Source organism: Colletotrichum navitas (genome assembly GCF_030913465.1).
Source record: "Colletotrichum navitas strain CBS 125086 chromosome Unknown LY79scaffold_24, whole genome shotgun sequence".
Taxonomy (NCBI): domain Eukaryota; kingdom Fungi; phylum Ascomycota; class Sordariomycetes; order Glomerellales; family Glomerellaceae; genus Colletotrichum; species Colletotrichum navitas.
In genome coordinates, this window is record NW_026850570.1 from 269,723 (window position 1) to 287,936 (window position 18,214).

At 54.2% G+C, this 18,214-nt stretch overlaps 6 protein-coding genes across 6 annotated transcripts; 5 read left to right on the forward strand and 1 right to left on the reverse strand.

Annotated features, from left to right (window-relative positions):
- Positions 1-2,108: 2,108 nt before the first annotated feature.
- LY79DRAFT_513935 (uncharacterized protein) lies at positions 2,109-2,729 on the forward strand (the record flags this gene model as incomplete). The annotated part of the gene is made up of 1 exon (XM_060554543.1): positions 2,109-2,729. The coding sequence occupies one exon, from the start codon at positions 2,109-2,111 to the stop codon at positions 2,727-2,729; it is 621 nt and encodes a 206-aa protein (XP_060414932.1).
- Positions 2,730-4,005: 1,276 nt separating this feature from the next.
- Positions 4,006-9,251, forward strand: LY79DRAFT_579181 (transcriptional repressor TCF25-domain-containing protein; the record flags this gene model as incomplete). Its single annotated transcript, XM_060560005.1, has 5 exons — positions 4,006-4,022; positions 4,182-4,422; positions 4,641-5,994; positions 6,778-6,812; positions 6,978-9,251. 5 exons carry the CDS (start codon positions 4,006-4,008, stop codon positions 9,249-9,251), a joined length of 3,921 nt encoding a protein of 1,306 aa, XP_060414933.1.
- A 995-nt stretch (positions 9,252-10,246) lies between these two features.
- On the forward strand, positions 10,247-10,659 carry LY79DRAFT_669182 (heavy-metal-associated domain-containing protein; the record flags this gene model as incomplete). Its single annotated transcript, XM_060563608.1, has 2 exons — positions 10,247-10,334; positions 10,493-10,659. The coding sequence occupies 2 exons, from the start codon at positions 10,247-10,249 to the stop codon at positions 10,657-10,659; spliced, it is 255 nt and encodes an 84-aa protein (XP_060414934.1).
- Positions 10,660-12,424: 1,765 nt separating this feature from the next.
- LY79DRAFT_176295 (acetyltransferase) lies at positions 12,425-13,772 on the forward strand. Its single transcript, XM_060551257.1, has one exon. The coding sequence runs from the start codon at positions 12,555-12,557 to the stop codon at positions 13,449-13,451; it is 897 nt and encodes a 298-aa protein (XP_060414935.1). The 5' UTR covers positions 12,425-12,554; the 3' UTR covers positions 13,452-13,772.
- Positions 13,773-14,468: 696 nt separating this feature from the next.
- LY79DRAFT_514110 (ribosomal protein S7) lies at positions 14,469-15,456 on the reverse strand (the record flags this gene model as incomplete). Its single annotated transcript, XM_060554561.1, has 3 exons — positions 14,469-14,786; positions 14,888-15,071; positions 15,317-15,456. 3 exons carry the CDS (start codon positions 15,454-15,456, stop codon positions 14,469-14,471), a joined length of 642 nt encoding a protein of 213 aa, XP_060414936.1.
- Positions 15,457-15,913: 457 nt separating this feature from the next.
- LY79DRAFT_669185 (S25 ribosomal protein-domain-containing protein) lies at positions 15,914-16,575 on the forward strand (the record flags this gene model as incomplete). The annotated part of the gene is made up of 4 exons (XM_060563609.1): positions 15,914-15,957; positions 16,017-16,052; positions 16,244-16,467; positions 16,550-16,575. 4 exons carry the CDS (start codon positions 15,914-15,916, stop codon positions 16,573-16,575), a joined length of 330 nt encoding a protein of 109 aa, XP_060414937.1.
- Positions 16,576-18,214: the final 1,639 nt, after the last annotated feature.

Consider the following 18,214-nt stretch of genomic DNA (forward strand, 5'->3'; position numbering starts at 1 on the left):
CTGAAAATATACTTGATTCTCATGCCTCATGTTTTCTGAGAGCTGAGCGCCTCCTATAGGTGACTGCCTAGTCCCCACCCAAGGATTCCCATAAGGTTTCCAGGCCCTCTGGTACGTCTGGTTTTGGTGTAAAGCATATGGATGGACTTCAGGGTTACAAGACCCTGGGCTATGACTGGCAGTGGCTCAAGCAGTTGATATATGAAGCAACATCGACTTGTCTAGAATGTATTCGTTCAATGCATCGGTCTCTTAGGTTGCAGCGCCTCAAACACTACAGAGTGCTACAAGGTTCAATCTTCGCAAGCCTCTCGCTGGAATTCCTCAAAAAGACTCTTTTAGATAATCCCATTTTCAAACCCAGCAATTACTGTGATTCCACTTGACTTGGTAGTCACTTTCACGCTGATAGTCCAACATGCGAGTCCCCTTCTTCACATACTGCATTCCTCATCTCATCGTTGCCATAGTGAAGCGGTGCCATAGGCTTATGGAACAAGCAAGTGAGATAAATGGTTGTATGCGTCTAGGTAGACAATTAAAATGGTGTTACAAAACATAGGAAGTGAAGCCAGTAGGTAGGTTTAGGCACCTTGTCTACAGTCTTGAGAAGTTTAGGATTCACAGGGTACACATTACAGCGTTTGGACATGACCAAAATGTCCCGTAGACTTCGAACCATCAACCACGTTAATAATTCTCAATCTACGTGGTTCTATCCTGAATATGTTCTTGTCTTTCTCTGACACGGCACTTGCTACCCTGTGAGACAGCCTTTCCTCTGACCCATCTATACTTTTTCCATGCGGTTCTTCTCTTTTAATCAGGAATTCTATTTCCGGTTTGTCCTGGATTTGTTAAGAAGAAAAAGAAAGAAAGAAAGAAAGAAAGAAAGAAAAGAGGGGTGAAGCAGTCATCAAGATGTGGTCGGCAAAAGTTTGACGTATCAAGTTATAGCTTGAAGGATTGGTCAAACAGGATTCATGTTATCATAGGCCTCTTTTAGCCAAACCTCGACTTCTGCATCGAATCCAGCTTTGGAAAGCACAAGTCCGCAATAGTTTCCATATCTGGCGCAATTGCCCCGATACTTATACTTTCTGTTACCCAAAGACCAAGTTTGGTACTGGTGAACCAGTACCTTTGAGACGCGGGCCTGCCTCGTCCGCCACCGCTTTTCTTTACCTTCTCATCACCCCCATCTTCCTTCTTCTTCCTTCATCTTCGCGCCGTTACAGTAGTCAAGAGGCAACCCTCTACCACTTGCATCACTTGCGTGAACTGAAGGACTCAGGCAGCACAATTCTCAACCACTTGGCACGTCAACGCAATTACAAGATTATCACCAAAACTAACCAAAGTATAGGCAATAAGCGGCCCCTCAATTTGTTACACATCCTAAAGGAAGCATTATGATTCGAATACGGCATAGTCCTCAACCGACCGATACCAGCTCTTCGTTCTTTTCCGGTGTTCTTAGCAAGGACTCTTTCCCCATATTTATCCCAGGACGCACTCGCCATCGCGGACTGACAGAAACAACATCTGACACCCCCAGCGTCATGCCTTCCCATGCCTGTCAGTTGGACTTGCATCGAAAGCCCACTTGGGCACCCCGGCCTCGGAGAGTCGACTCCCCGACGTCTCCATCGACCATATCGACCGCTACCAATCCTTCAGCGGCCACATCACATTCTGGTTTTGATGGCTACACGGAAGTTTGCAACACCCACAACCAGCCATCATTGAAAAGCCTGCCTCCTGGTGTACCGACAGGCCCGGCTGCAGACCGTAATCGACGAAATCGACTAAATCAACTGTCAGGCCATTGTGGGATCGAAGATAACAGACCTCCTCCGAACGCACCGACTGGCCCGGCAGCCCAACGAGAGCAAGAAGCGAGATTAATCCCATCGCGTGGTTCACTGCAGTTGGAGAGACCAGCCAGGTCTGCTTCATGGTCTCAGTCACTGACTTGGCAAAGCACCGAGACGCAAGCTCGTGAGGCTTTCAGGAGGGCCTCAGCCGAAATGCGGCATCTCGGAATAGACAAGTCGCCCGCAGCCCCCAAGGCATTCGGAGAATACCTGAACACCAGGGTGCATAACATGCAACGCGGTCTTGCTCTGCGAAAGATGCAACAGCAGAAGGCCGACGAGCAACAACGTCATCGCAAGACTAAAGGAGAGGTTGATCAAATGCACCCACTCAGTTCTGAAGCCCTGTTACATCAAAAGCTCTGCTCAGACCGACTCTCTCCGGTGTTCAGTGCCGATCTGTGCTGGAACGCATACTACACGGTGATGGATAACGCACCCCACAACGAGCGTGTTGAATGGCCGCCACTGGCAGCTTTTAAGGAAGCTGGCCGCAGAATTGGGCCCAAAGCTCTCGAACGGTCTCTACCTCTTCCCAGGCAGAATCAGAGCCGAAAGCAGGGACGAATGGTCGAAGGAGATGGCGCAAACGATGAGGCAGGTATGATGGACTATTATGAGAAGTCTATCAAGCTGGACAGACTCGGTCTCTCCCAGCAGCAGTCTCTACCAGAGCCCGAGTTCACTGATACCTACGACATTGAGATCGAAAACCTCTCTGCATGGACTCGCGAGCTAATCGCCGAGATCGAGCTTGAAGAGGAAGAGGAGGAGGAAGAGAACCCGATTGCTGTTCAAGAGAAGGAGAACAAGGACAAGGACGGAGACCTTTGCTTTGAACCGAAGGAATAAGCGACCGGTTCAATAAAACCATAGACGAGACGAGGGGATGACGGCAAAATGGCTGAGATTATAAGGGTGGTGTACGTTGGGTCAAGGTTGCGGAAATGCGGAGAGCACTGGCTAGCCGGCATTGGAAAGGCAGAAAAGAAGCAAGATAGCTCTTCTTCCCGCTACGTTCTTTTGAATTCAGAGGAGAGGAAACAGGAAATAAACGGCGATCAGGATTTGGGAATGGCTGCAGGCAGGATGTCACCTGGGCAGCCGGGTGAGTTGCGCGGAGGGGTTGTCCTCAGACCGAATTACAAGTCGGCATTACCCAGAACAAGAGAGGATGAGGAGACACCGTCTCTCGAGGAATTTGGCAGAGCTTAGAGAGAGACATGCGTTAGTTGCAGTCCAATACCACAAAGTACATTTTCCCATCTGTTAAGGCTTGTGTTGTCAATACTCCTTTGTCCTGTTATCCTCAGAAATGCTTTGTTATCAGGCATTAGCTCAGAGATGAAGCAATGCGCATTATGTATTTGCAACAAGCCGATCTGTTAGATGGAACAAGTCGAAGGTGAATGCTTGCCTAACTCATGGTTCCAAGAGGTCTACACTGTTGGTTGGCACTGCGGTGCACCCCAACGCCATAATATCCACTGACGCTCTTTAAATCAAAGGAGATTAATCATCTTTTCTGTTGATTTATTCTGCCTAATTAAACCAGAAGAAAGCTAGTAGTGAATAGTGATAACAGTGGTTGGGACAAAATCACATCGCGTCAGCTTTGTGTGTGTGTGTATGCGTGTGTGCGCGCACTCGCGTGAGCTATTGATTGATGCCTGACTGCTGAGCATTGGAGTATTGTGCGAGCTTGCTGGAGCTAAAATGGAGCTCTGTTGCTTCCCTGCTTAATCCGAAGTTCAGCCGGTCCAGCTCAGGCAAGAACCGACCGGCAAAAAGGTGGAGGGCTAGCCAAATGCGGTGAGAAGTGGAGATTTTCAGCCTTTTGCTTTCTTCTTGCTGTCCTTCTACCTCCACCCTCCACGACCCAGTCATCAAACCTTTCCTCCACACAAATACCTTACCTGCTCCCTCTTCTCACTACCGCGTCGCCCAACCATCCCCGATTCCATCCTCCTGCTTCTGCGTGTCCTCTTACCGGCATTGTATTTACTTTTCTCCAGGAGCGCATTGGTCTGCAGCCCGATTGTCTTTGTTTTCCTTTCGTTCGTACAAAAAAGGTTGCAAAATCCAAGCTTGGTTGCGTATTTTGCGCAGCCCCTCCCTCTCATCCGAGATGTCAGAATTCTTAGGGTACGAAGACCTGGACCCTCTCTGCGCAATTTCGCTCGACATCCTTGCTGACCACAGACCTATATAGATCTCGCATCTCTCTCATCTCCAAAAGCGACATTCGGTAAGGACCTGGAGGACTCTTCGTTGCTCCCCAGTCCCCTTGCTCATCGCCTCTAGATATGTCGGCGTTCTCCACGAGATCAACTCGGACGAGTCGACCGTCTCGCTTGAGAATGTTCGCTCCTTCGGAACAGAGGGTCGAAGGAGCAGACCCGAAGAAGAGATAGCACCTTCCGATCAGGTTTACGACTACATTATTTTCCGTGGCAGCGATGTCAAGGACTTGAGGATCGAGGATCACCCGGGCATCAAGGAGAACAAGCCTCCCGCGATGCCCGAGGACCCGGCCATCGTTAACGTAAGCATCCGCCGCTCCCTTTCTACCTTCATACCCTTCGGAAACGCCTACTATGATGAAACATTGCGGATGTAAAAATTTATCGTCTTGTCGGAAAAGCGCAACTTACACAATGTCGAAACTTTCCGTTGCCTTCCTTCTGAATCTAGGCCTCACATTGTCTTTGGATATTGGACTACTTAGGACTGGAACACGGCTAATCATGTCAATCAATCCAGGCTCGCCCTCGTCCTGGTCAGGGACCCAGTAATCAGCCACCCCCGGCACCTGGCTTCGGACAGCCTCCATTCCAGAACAATTTCTATCCTCCACCAGGTCCATGGGGCCCTGCTCCTGGGCGTGGCGGCCCTGGCGGCCCCGGTGCAGGAATGGGCGGCATGCCGTACCCTCCCCCTCCTGGATGGTTCCCTCCCGGCCCTCCTGGCCAAGGCTTCCCTCCTGGTCCTGATCAGTGGAACAATTACAACTACCCTCCCGGGCCTGGTGGACCCCCCGGGCCTCTCGGCCCTGGTGGCGTACCTGGCCAGGTCCCTGAGAACCGCGGCACTCCCGGTCCTCACGATGCAAAGTCTGCGCCGACTGGCGCTGCTGGTGACAGGCAGAAGCCCGCCACACCGGCTACTCAGGGTGCTCCCAGCGACTCTAAGCCAGCTCCCCCCCCTGGTTTCCAGCAGGCGGCCGCACCGACACCTCCCGTCGAGTCGAAGCCTTCTGCGGCAGAAGTGAAGGCCACCGCCGCATCCTTGAATACGACCGGCTCCTCGAAGCCGGTCGAGCTTCCCGTGCCCACAGGACCAAGGAACGTCGCTCGTGTCCAACCAGCTGTCCCTCTAGCTGGATCTATGCCCAAGGCATTCCCCGTTCCTGTCAACGACAGCAACGCCGGTCAGGCCGCCCCTAAGCCTGCTGCCGCCCCCACTGCCGCCAGTGTGCGGGATGCTACTGAGGCCGCGAAGGCAGCTGTCGCTTTGGCCATGGCTAATATGAATGCCGGCAACGTTGCCGTTCCCACCGCACCCCAGGGTAACGGCAATGCGATGGACAACTTGACGAAGAAGGTCAACGAGATGAGGGTCAACGCAGCCCGAACCACCCAGTCTGGCGGTGGTCGTGGCCGAGGTCGTGGTGGAAGACAAGGCCAGGCCAAGGTCGAGGTGCCTGATGCGGACTTTGACTTTGCCCAGGCCAATGCCAAGTTTAACAAGGACGACTTGGTCAAGGAAGCCATCGCAGGTTCGCCTCTGGGCGAGGCTCCTAACAACGGAACCGCAACTGAAGCTCCTGCTGCCGAGGTTCCTGGCACTAACCCGCCTGTTGCTTACAATAAGACACGGTCATTCTTCGACAACATTTCAAGCGAGGCCAAGGACCGAGCAGACAACAACGGCCAAAAGCCTGGCGGTCGTGAATGGCGCGGCGAAGAGCAGCGTAAGAACATGGAAACCTTTGGTCAAGGCAGTGTTGATGGCGGCTACCGAGGCTTCCGAGGCAGAGGTCGCGGCCGTGGCCGAGGAGGCTATGGTGGTCGTGGTGGCGGCGGACGTGGCGGTTTCCGTGGCCGTGGTGGCCAGGGTGCTGCCGGCCCTGCCGAGAACTAGGCATATCCCGTGCCTATAGCGTACTGTTGCTGCAAGCAACCCATATTGGGAATTCACAATCTGGACCGCCAAACAATCATGATTTTGATGGACGCTTCTCTAGCTTTTGGATGGAGGCGCGTCTCGGGAAGGAAATCCTTTCAAACAGGACTTTGTACGATGTATTATTCCTTGATTCTCGATTTTTCTCGGATTCCCTTGGCGACGGAGCATTGGGCTGGCAAGTCCTTTGAATTGGTTTGGCCAGGCGGGCAGGAATCATAGGACTGCTATTTTGACATGCATGGGATCGGAAGGAGTTGGGCAGTGATTGCTGCAAGCGACGGGAGCTGCGGTCTCATGATTGCGAAGTGACGACAAAGGGAATTCAGGCGTGGGTAGCAAGCATTGCGTTCTCATTTGCTAGTTGAACTGGGCAGAGATCCCGGATCAACACGACCTGACGGCAGAGAAATGTCTGCTCTCTGGAGGTCGATAAGGGGGACCAACACAAGGGATTGCTAATCCCTGGATAACTTATGAGGAAATGAGAAAAGAAGATTCTTTTCTTTTTGGTGGTAGAAGGATTCTAGCGTTAGGCTACAAGCGTGAGACCCTTTGAGGTCTTGTTTGCACACCAATACTACTACGCCAGCCACCAGACATGCATGCGCACGTTGCATTCTGAAGCGATTTGATTGTCTACAGCCGGTAGCATACTCATTGTGGTCTGGTGAATTGCTGCTGCTTGTCTCTGTCATCTACCTTTGCTAGGTAGGTAGTCAAGGGAGCTCTGTTGGTAGACGTGAAGTGGTTAATTTGCTTCTGTGAAAAGCGCTGACCCAGGGGGGGGGGGGGGGTGGGCTGAAAACTGAGAGCTGTGTAACTTGCCCCGCCAAACCCCGCCACATTATACCACACGTCATGCTGGCACATTTTCCGGTGTGACGCATCATTGCCCGACTTGGTGCTGACAAGGAACTCTTCTGTTCTGCAAACCAACTGCTCTGCAAAAATCTTACCTCCAATCTCCAGCTCTACCAATTATCATTGTTTCCAAAACCAATTGAACTGGGTATCATCACCATGTCGAGTCGTCAGCTTCGCAAGCTGCAGAAGCAGAGGGAGCTTGAGCAGCTGCAAGAGGCCAAACCTGCCACCGAGGAATCCAGCGATGACGAGCCTGAAACTGCAACCATCAAGCCTCGGCAGAGCTTGTTCGCAGCTCTAGGCGGCGGAGAAGACGAAGACGACGATGATGATGACGAGGAGAAGCACGGCAATGAGCAGGAGGAAGCTCAGCCGGAATCCGAGCCAGAGGCAGTGTCTCAGCCTGCCAAAAAGAAGAACAAGAAAAAGAAGAAGAAGGCGAAGAAGGCTTCGACGCAAGACCAAACCGCAAAGGTTCCGGAAGATAAGGAAGACGAAATCGACCGGGCGCTCAAAGAGCTTAGCATCGCGCGTAATGCAGGCTCAGCCGCCTCCGATAACCTTGCGCAACGAAGTCGCGACGTCGACGAACTCCTGCAAATCAACACCCAGTATCTCAGGGCCATCAACGAGATGCGCGCCCTATTTGGAAAGGAGGCAATCCAGGCCGCACAGGAAGAAGAACGGGCCGAGCAGGAGGCTGCGCGCCGAGCACAAAGAGGTCCCAACCAGCAGGTTGACCTGGAGACGGCACTTCGAGGGGATCCACGCAAGAAGCTTCCAGAGGTATCTCTACGGAGAAACGTCTTCATCCAAGGCAAGGACACTTGGCCACGCGCCACTGCGGCAGGTTTGATTATGAAGGAAGTCAGGAAAGGCTCGGACGGTCTCGTCGAGTTCGCTTTTGTGCACGAGCAGGCATACGATAACGTTCAGATCATGTTCTTCAGCAGCGTCCAGCTCGGCGACCCCATGCAGATGGTCCAGCTTCTGATGCAGTTCCCGTACCACGTCTCGACCTTGCTTCAGGTCAGCAAGGTTGCCATCCAGGACCAAAACCAGGCGCTGGCGGCAGACCTTTGCGAGCGGGCATTGTTCACATTTGGCCGGGCTACGACATCTGCTTTCAGGCAAAAACTAGAGCAGGGCAAGGCCCGGCTAGACTTCCGCCGCCCAGAAAATCGCGAGCTTTGGCTCGCCGGATACACTTACCTCAAGAGCCTGATTCGCAAGGGAACCTACCGGACAGGATTGGAGTGGGCGAAGCTGCTGTTTAGTCTCAACCCGAATGACCCTTACGGAATGAAGTACTTCATCCACACACTGGCGATTCGGGCACGCCAAGCGCAATGGCTCATCGATTTCATGAACACACACGAGTTCGTGGCGGACGAGACGGACGATACGTACCTGAAGCAAACGCTGGTTCTCGCGAAGCTTCAGGTAGGCGACACCGATGGAGCAAAGATAGCGGCAGTGGCCGGCATGGAGCGTCTGCCGTGGCTCTACTGTGCCCTCTTCCAGGCGTTGAACTTAGAAGCGCCGCCTCCCTTGTGGGGTGTACGACCCGACACCAACGAGCGTGAGTTCTGGACGAACCTCTACATTCACCAAGCCAAAGATATCTGGAACAACTCGCAAGCCATCGACCTGCTCAAGGACGCTGTCAAGGTGGCGCAGAAGCCCACCCGAACTCTCCCGGAAGATATGCCGGCAGACAATCGCACAGCCAGATGGGCGTGGTTGGAGGACACCCCGAGTTTGCTGAGTGGCATTCCAAGGGCGATGCTTGCGCGGGAACCCAACTACGCCTTTGACCCGCTCCCGCCGCCAAAAGAGGAAAATATATTTACGAGCCAGGGTGTCCAGATGCCCTGGCGGCAAGGCGGCGAGAATGGGGAACGGGAAATGCTTGCACAGGAGCGAGCACTCATCAATATGATCCGGAGACAACAGCTAAGAGCCGGGGCGCGAAGAGGAGCTGCTGAGCCGGGTGTCGGTGCAGCGGAAGCCATGATGGGTGCGTTCCCAGGGGATGATGACGATGAAGAGGGTGGGGAGTTCGGTGATGCTTGGGAAGGCGCCTTCAGTGACGGAGATGATACCGAGTTTGAGGGCGATGGGCACCAACCTGCTTCCGCCGGTGTAGTCCAGCGACTTGCCGACATGCTAGCGTCTATGATACCCGGCGGATGGCCGGCCGAGCCGGCTGATGGGGACGATGAACATTCAGACCCGGAAGACGACGAGCTGCCTCCTTTGATCGATGGTGACGAGGATATTGACGATGGCCGGCAGCAGCATAGCGGAAACCAGCCATAGTAAAGATGGGTAGTGCTTGTCAGGACACTCGCCCATGCATTAGATTGGTCCGTTTTGATGGCACTCGTGCATAAGGCAATACTAGACACACAACATCCATGGCGACAAAAAGAAGACAAACATATGAATAAACCCAACTGCTAGTAACTCAATGTGCTACCTATGTTTGTTATCCAACAGTCGAATGTGAAGCGTCACACGCACACACAGACCCCGGCCCCTGCACGGAATGGCTAACAGACGGGTTCGACCGCACGCAGTATCCATAGCCCAGAGGGTCGGACAGCACGGGACAAGCCTCGGAAACGCAGCTGAAGCTTGGGAACAGCAAGACTTTAAGAAGCAACATCGATCTGGGGGGTAGCATCTGTTTCTGGGACAATGCGAGCTCGAAGACGGTGTCCAATATCCAGGGCATGTGCCCCCAAATGAAATGTGCTCACTCAGTACGGCGGGACTGGGTCCGTTTCAGGGGGAATGTTCAGCATAGGAGAAAGCGCAGCGTCGGGGGGGGGGTACTGAAGTGAGCAAGTTTCAGAAACGAGACCCTAGGGGGATGGCGACCGATTAGGCGCTAGCTAGCCAGTGTGGGTGGGAGTGAGCTTGTCGATGGTTATTAATAATGCGATGCCAGTGTCTACCTGTTTGGGACTGCTTGGAACGGATATATAATCAACACCAGGTCCGTCTCACACAGCCTGCTAGTTTCTGACTGGTTCTCCTGTTCTGCTTTTTCCAATAACGATACCCCCCTTTCCCCCTTTCTTTCACTTTCCCGTTCGAGTACCACCGTGGTTCGCCTCCCTAAAACGACCGAGACTGTGATCCGCTAGCGGGACCTCTCTACCAACCTACCTCAAAACGACATTGGAGCTCCTGCCCCTCCTTTATTTATTCACCCCGCCAAAAACGCCCATACCGCAAACTCTCCCAACTACACACCGCCAAACCCCTCCACGCCGACTTCCCACGACACGCGACAAACCATATCCAACATGTCCGAGCATACTTACAAGTTCAACGTCAGCATGAGCTGTGGCGGCTGCTCTGGTGCCGTCGACCGTGTGCTGAAGAAGCTTGAGGGTACGTCTTTACTCCCCATGGGCGCCACATGTCCTACCTTGCCGATCCGTATGTTCGCCTAGCAACCCCCGCGTCCCGGGGGAAGCGCCGGTGAAGGTCACGTCACATTATAGAGATGATGGGATGAACTTTCGACTAACCCGGCATGTTCCAAACAGGCGTCAAGTCCTACGAAGTCTCCCTCGAGACCCAGACCGCCACCGTCGTCGCCGAGGAGAGCCTGCCGTACGAGAAGGTTCTCCAGACCATCGCCAAGACGGGCAAGAAGGTCAACTCTGGCAGCGCCGACGGCGTCGAACAGAGCGTCGAGGTCGTTGCCGCATAAATCTGATGCTAAAGGAGTATGGCCAGGGGAGTCGGGAGATCGGAAACGAACTCGAGAGCGCGCGAATCATGCCTTGACCGGCCTCTTTTTGGGCGAGGGGTTTTTTCTGTCTGGGACTTTCGGACGCGTGGTATAGAGCACAACGCTGCGCCTAGAACTTGCTTTTACGTACTTTTCGAAAGCCAATGAAACAAACAAACAAACAAACGAGACACATGTTTTAGCTGCCGAGACCCATGGCGCAGAGGCCGTAGCTTCAAAGACGGGTCTTGAGATTCCATGTTGCTGATACCACAAGTGTGCAGGGTTATTGTCAACATGAACCACGCCCGTCGAACGCTCCGCCTATCGAAGTGATTATTGCTCATTGCTTACTGCTGTTGCACTTGGTACATGAAAACTGGCGTTGTGGACATACTAGCCGAAGTCCTTGTAGGGATTCGCTTTGGTCCGTGATACCCTCATTCGGCACAGGGTGTTGTTTGCAAACCGAATCATGGATTCCCGGTCGAGTCGTTAATATACCTAGCCCGACAACGCCATAGGGGCTTTGCCAACGTTGCCACCGAAGTTCCATATTTTGGCATGGCCTGGTTTCACTCTCCGAACCGTCTCATGAACATTTTCCCGTTCTAGACCCGGGCTCCAAGCTGGTTGAAGCCGACTCGGAATATTGCCTCGGGTCTTTGATTGCGGCCCATGCACATCTAACAGCAATCGGGAAAAGGCAGCAACCGTGCATCCTAGTGCAAGTTGCTCGTACGTTCGTGCGAACTTGCCCGTTGCACCCTTCTTTAATTGGCTTACGTCAATTATAAACACGGGAAGGTCCCCCCGCTCCAGAGAAACATGCCAAGAAACAGGTAAAGAGTACAGTACTGTAAGTCAGCAAGGTCCGGCTTCCAAAAGGCATCCACTTGCCAGAAGCTGGTTCGGTCGAGCATCAAGCTGCCGGACTCACCCCTTCTTGAGTATTCCTTTTCGCGGTCTCTCTCTCACGAGATGGGCATTCCATCCACACAGCTGTATAGCGATGGGTAGGGCTGCTGTCGGGATCGAGCTCAGTCATCAGACCCTCGAGAGGACACACTGCTGATCCTGATGCCTTATCCAATGGCACCCGCCTGATGCAGCATGAGTCTGGGGGACACGTGGAATTGGGGGCCCTGAAAGTGATGCAGAATGCCAAAAAGACGACAAATTAGAAACAAAAGTGACCAAACGACGGAGCTCAGTCCTCAGAGTACCCACGCCCGCTGCATCGCGCCACCCGGGGGACCGGGGCAGGTGCATCTGCAAACGTCATATTGCGCCGCGGGGTTGCTGGGAGGGAGGGTTGGTATCCGCACAAAGCGCCGTGATCGTCGTGGCCAGATGCTGTTTCGCGGGGTCAATCCCTTTCGCAGAGCACCTGGGATACGTCGCGAGGTACGGTATGAATGGCTAAGTAGAAAGGCTACAAATGACGAGCCACGCGCCTGAAATGGGTGGCGGTACCCGTTCCCCGTTCCCCGGTTTTTTTTTTTTGTGTGTGTGTGAACGACGTGCCTCAGATGCTTGTGCCGCTCAGATGAAGCAGATGCTTGTACCCTTACCATTAGTGCCTGCCTGAACCTCTCACATCTTGTCTGCATGAGACCGTTAGGTTGCAGCTTCTCGACGATTCGGTATTAATGCCCTTTTACCCTCCCTGCTTGATGCCACCCTGAATTCAAATCCACCGTCCTTCGGTTTTCCGGCAATAGCCTGCTTCAGCCCAAATATAACAACACTTGCATGAAGAACCGAGTTCTGTAATCGAACCACACTGTCTAACCTTTCCCATCTCACATAGGGGGGGAAAAAGCACACCAATTGTAGTAGACTCGCAACACCAATCCCTCTTAACCTTCACCATGGGAACACCGTTCGTCTCCTTTCTCGAGCCGACCCGGCTAGACGCCTACATCCGCGGCGCGCCGCATGACGAGCAGCCGGCGGCGATCCCCAAGGGGTTTTGCGACGCCATGGAGGTGCGTGAGGTTGTCTTCGTAGAGGAGCAAAAGGTGCCTGCCGAGAATGAGTTCGACGCCGACGACAGCCGTGCATGCCACTGGGTCGCCTACGCCTCCGTCAACAAGGTCGTCGAGAAGGAGGTCCTTGACGCTGCCGGCAACATCGCCAAGCCCCGCCGGAGCAGCACGCGCAGCACCCCCATCGGCACCATCCGCCTCGTGCCCTTTCCCCACGCCCCACACCCCAAGAACGGGGGCGTTTACTGGGACGGCGAGCTCAAGGAGGACCCGGACGCGGCGGAGCCGTCAGGGAACACCACGACAACGACAACGAGTCCGGCCGTTGAGCAGCAGGCGGAGACCGCGGCGGAACACGTCGGTGAGGAGAGGCGGGTGTCGGTGACCAAGGTCTGCGTACCCGACCGCGCGACGAAGCTACACGACGGGAAGGAGCCCTACGTCAAGCTGGGCCGGCTGGCCGTGGTGCCGGAGTTTAGGGGCCACCGGATCGCGAGGTTGCTGGTGACGACGGCGCTGGCGTGGCTGCGGGCGCACCCGGGCTACTTCAACCCCAGCATCAAGGAGATGGGGCTCGAGCAGATGGGCGCCGCGAGCGCCGAGGAGATGCCCAAGTGGAAGGGCCTCGTGTGCGTGCACGCGCAGGCGGCCGTCGTAGGCGCCTGGGAGAAGTTTGGGTTCCAGGTGGACGAGGACATGGGGACCTGGTGGGAGGAGGGGATCGAGCATAACGGCATGTTTCTGCGGCTGGAGTTCGAGGAGGAGACGCCCGTTCTCTGAGGCAGGTCGTGAGGTTTATGAGGGGGGGGTGTAGACTATTATTGAAAAGGAAAGGGGAGGGAGGTTGAGGTGCCGTCGAGCTGGCCCCGGTGCTGGATGGGCCAGCCTGAGGGTTTTCATGATTTACGATTCACCATGACTGCTTCGTTACTTTGTTGGACCATGGGCCGTAATAATTCCCCTAACAGCCATGGCAGTGATAACAGAACTCCACCATATTTACGCAAAGTATTGATACTGTTCCAAGGGCAGAACAGTGAGTGGGATCAATCACCGGGGCGTTTGGCACGCTCGTATTTTGGGCAAGGGTCAGCTGTGTAGGAACAAAATGTTGGAGATTGATTGTATTTCCCCCATAGCATACGGAGTACATGGTCATGATAATCATGATCATCTCACGTGGCAGCGTGAGCCGGCGGCGACCTCGACCGATCTCGGGTGGGAAAAGATGGGCTGGCGGGCTGGCGGCAACCCCCATCGACATTGGACCAGGGATACACACATTACACACCAAGGGGAGGGGAGGGGACGCGGGGTATTGATCATTTGCTCTGACGAGCCTTTGGCTTGTATTGGAAAAAGCCACCGTTAGAAGCCGTTAAGAGACAAGATGCCGTAGTCGCGTTTCCCCCTCCCCAATATCCCGAACGCGCAAATGCAAAGTAGGTCAGCGCATCAAAGACACCGGCTTCTTTTTCTTTTCTCTGTTCGGGGGACGATGAAGAAAAAAAGAGACGTTGAATTCTGCCCTGTTATGTAATACCACGCCTCCGTTGATTTGTCCCCCAAAAAGCAGTTTTTTGACGTCTCTCCAGAGAGAGATGGGAGACCCATCTTCCTTAAACAGGTCAACCCCACCTCCCAAATCTCCAAAGCGTGATGGGGGAAGGAGGTATGTATTCCACAGCTCTCCCACAGCCCCCAAGACACAAGCACAAATTTTCCTCCCGGCCAACAGAGTTTGTCGTGGCCCACACGCGATGGTGCGGGAAAAGGCGAAAAAACAAGGTAAACCCTTTACCGGTTGGACTTGGCGACACGCTCCAGCTCATCCTTCTTCTTGATGGCGTACGAGTTGCTGCTGCCCTTGGCGGCGTTGATCAGCTCCTCAGCCAAGCACTCAGCAATGGACTTGACGTTGCGGAAGGAGGCCTCGCGGGCACCAGTGGTGAGGAGGGAGATGGCCTGGTTGACACGGCGCAGGGGGGAGACATCGACGGCCTGGCGACGGACGGTACCGGCGGAGCCGATACGGGTGGAGTCTTCGCGGGGACCGCAGTTGACAATGGCGTCGACGGCGATCTGGATGGGGTTCTGGTCGGTCATCAGGTGGATCTGTGTTGAAAAAAAAATAAGTGTTAGTCCATATGTTGTCCTCAAATGGCCTGGTTCCCCGTCGGAGGGTTTGGGGGTTGCGGTGTGCGTGGGCAACGTACGATCTCGAAGGCGTGGGCAACAATGCGGACAGCCATGAGCTTCTTTCCGTTGTTGCGGCCGTGCATCATGAGGGAGTTGGTGAGACGCTCAATGATGGGGCAGTTGGCCTTGCGGAAGCGCTTGACGGCATAGCGGCCAGCGGAGTGGGTGACGTAGACGGGGTTGCGGAGGGAGATGTAGTCACTATTGGATTCGATTCCCAATTAGCCTCTGAAGACTTTGTTTGTCTTGTTCCTCTCTGGTGTTTTCTGTGGTCATTGATTTTCCCGATGTCCAGTTGCGCGTGTCCCAGATTGCCATTTCCAATCGCATGTCTTTGGTTGTTCCGTCTCTTTCTCGAACCGTATCTCGCGCGCGGAAGGAGAGGAGGGGAAACTGTCGTAAAAGTCCATGGAGGGGGGGGGGGGGGGAGGTAGAGGGGGACTCACGTCAGAGAGATGTCCCGGACCTCAACATCGTAATCCCACTTGTTGAAAAGCTTGACGTTGCCGACCTCCTTGACGACGTCCTTGGGGAGGACATCGTAGGTGCCCACGTTCTCGACCTCGATATCGCCGCCGTCAGACATTTTCGCTCGACCTTTTGGGGGTTAGTAACCTTTGGGGAGGGAGGGAAAGAAAGTCGAGAAGCTTGGGTGGGAAAATGTGGTGGTCGTGGTTGAAGTTGTCCAAGTGCGAAAGGGACGGCCGCAGAGTGGGTTTCGATTTTCCTACTCGGCTCGCTTTGCGTTGGTGAGTGAGGAGCCCAGGGCTTGTGTGGCCAGCTCCAGTCAAAAAAACGCCTTCTGCCAGCCAGCGAAATATTTTTTCCAGACTTGGTGTGCATTCCGACCAATCATAACACCCGCTGCGTAATGGTAAGACCCACTACCGCGAGGGTTGCTGCCCTCGGGCAGCCGAAGGGCGGCCAGGAGGGGTGGCCAGAAGTGGCACCTCTTTTCAGCAACCTCATACAATTGAAATTCCTACTCCCGACGACCTAGGTGCCTGTTGAATTCCGACCGACGACATCACAAATCAGACAAAATGGTACGCCCCGCGAGTCGCCCTCTCCTCCTCCGCGTGCGCGCGTAGAACGCTGCACCCTCTCAGGCGAAATGTTTGTGTGCTGACTTATTTGGATGTAAAGGCGCCAGCTGCAGGAGCTAAGAAGCAAAAGAAGAAGGTTCGTTGCAACTGAGTTCCCTCACCGTGTCTATGTGACAAAGCCAAAATCGCTGACTTGTTTGTGATAGTGGTATGTATAAATTCAGTTGCGCGCGAGAGAAACACTTGGCGAGAATACCGATCGATCATTGTGCCTCGGACGACGCATGGCCCCTTCCATCCATCGCAGCCGACTTACCTATTCCACAGGTCCAAGGGAAAGGTCAAGGACAAGGCCCAGCACGCCGTCATCCTCGACAAGGCCACCTCCGACAAGCTCTACAAGGATGTCCAGTCCTACCGCCTGGTGACCGTTGCCGTCCTGGTCGACCGTCTCAAGATCAACGGCTCCCTCGCCCGGAGATGCCTTGCCGACCTCGAGGAGAAGGGCATCATCAAGCCCGTTGTCATGCACAGCAAGATGAAGATCTACAGTACGTCGAGAAACCCTCCCTCTCGTGTGCCGCGCTAGTGTGCATCCTACGAAGATGAGCCCACCAACTGACACTTATCCAGCCCGTGCCGTCGGTGGAACTGACTAAGCCACGAACGTGGTACGCGTGACGACAAACAAAAAGCAACGGGGATCAAGGGACGGATTGGGTCATATCTGCCTAGTCAGGAGGCTTTACAGATGCTCGATGTAGCACTATACCTTGGGCCTTAGGGATCGGATTTGCTTAGCATCGCAAATGGAACGGAGTTGATACGTACATTTGCCGTGTCGTCGAATAGACCATGATCACGTCCAGACGTCTCCCATGATTACAGCCCCAGTCATTAGCCTTGTTTTCAGTGTGTACATCATTCGTTCGACCGCAGTGTTACAATCCAACCGACGTTATTTCGCAAGAGTCGAGGAAACCCCTTTCCACATGTGCCTAGAACTGTGGAATCGCCCACGGTCTTGGTGATTAGCCAGTTAGCATCTTGCTACGCCGGCAAGACATTGTGGCCGTCATAGAAAGAAAGCTTCTAAGCACAAATCTAAACACGGCGTGGGACGCGTCACTTTTCGTACTTGATCACCGATGGATGGATGGGTGGTCGTCTTTGACAGTCACTAAGGACGAGAACTAATTCTCTGGCAATGGCACAACGTCACTTCTCGACAGCCCACGGGCCGTGCCTCTCTCTCTCTCCGTCCGAGTCTGTAGCGTTCCGATTCATGGTTCAATGTCACCCCACTTGGACACCGAGCGCGACAGAGCGGCGGCAATGCCCTTCGCCTTTTGCACACGTTCATGCTAGCCGCGGGAAAGGCCAACAATTGGCAGTGGAGCGTAGCGCTTGGTGGGCTGATCCGAGTTGTCCTAGCATCAGAGCTCACATGTGAATAGAGAAACCATTCCAGTAAGTTCTAGACGGCCGGACGGGTTGGCTCCCCCTTCTCGGACGCCGCTAGGAAACTTTGACTGTCGGCAACAATGTCCTCAGCCGACAAAAGGACAACTGTGTGAAGGGTAGCGATACTGAGCTCATCTTGCCGCCAAGTGCATCTATTGATGGGCTCTACCCCCCCCCCCCCCCCCCCCCCCCCCCGAAGAGTACACTACCGTATCCTCTGAGCAAATTGGCCAACCGCTAATTCTCGGGCTAACGGTAAAGGGGAAAGTGGCCGCTCATAGCGCTAAACCTATCAGAGAAAGCGGTCAACATACCCACCTATCCACCCACCTGCCCACTTGCCCATTATTTACTGTTCTTACGCCTTAACTTCCTGCTGACGTAAATGACTAACCCCTGCTTTTGCCTTTCTAGATCCCTGTTTCTGCCAGCACGCTAGCCCTTATCTGGTGGCCGCGATACTCTTTGCCGTTAGCCTGAGAATTAGCGGTTGGCCAATTTGCCCAGAGGATACGGTAGTCCGTTCGATGGGGGGGCAAGGCGATAAATATTTTTTGTGCAGGGAAGTGGGGGCGGTTAATCTATCATTCGCTTGAGGAATTACTCGCGTCCGCGGTTTGATGCATCGGGGACGTCAGCAGCACGATAACGGGCACCTGCGTCATTGCTAGTCATTGGCGGGGCTTATCATGTGTGGTGAGTTCAGTGGCACGATGCTGTTCCTTGGTTCTAGAAGCGTGGGCGAATCCGAGGGGAAATGGAATGGGTTTCGAGGCGCAAGGACGGGGCCGGACGCGGAGATACAGTTGCGAGATTCTCCCGGGGTCCAAGTCC

What these genes read in the sequence shown, in the direction of transcription:
- LY79DRAFT_176295 (XM_060551257.1), top strand. Translation starts at nt 12,555, where the DNA reads ATGGGAACACCGTTCGTCTCCTTTCTCGAGCCGACCCGGCTAGACGCC.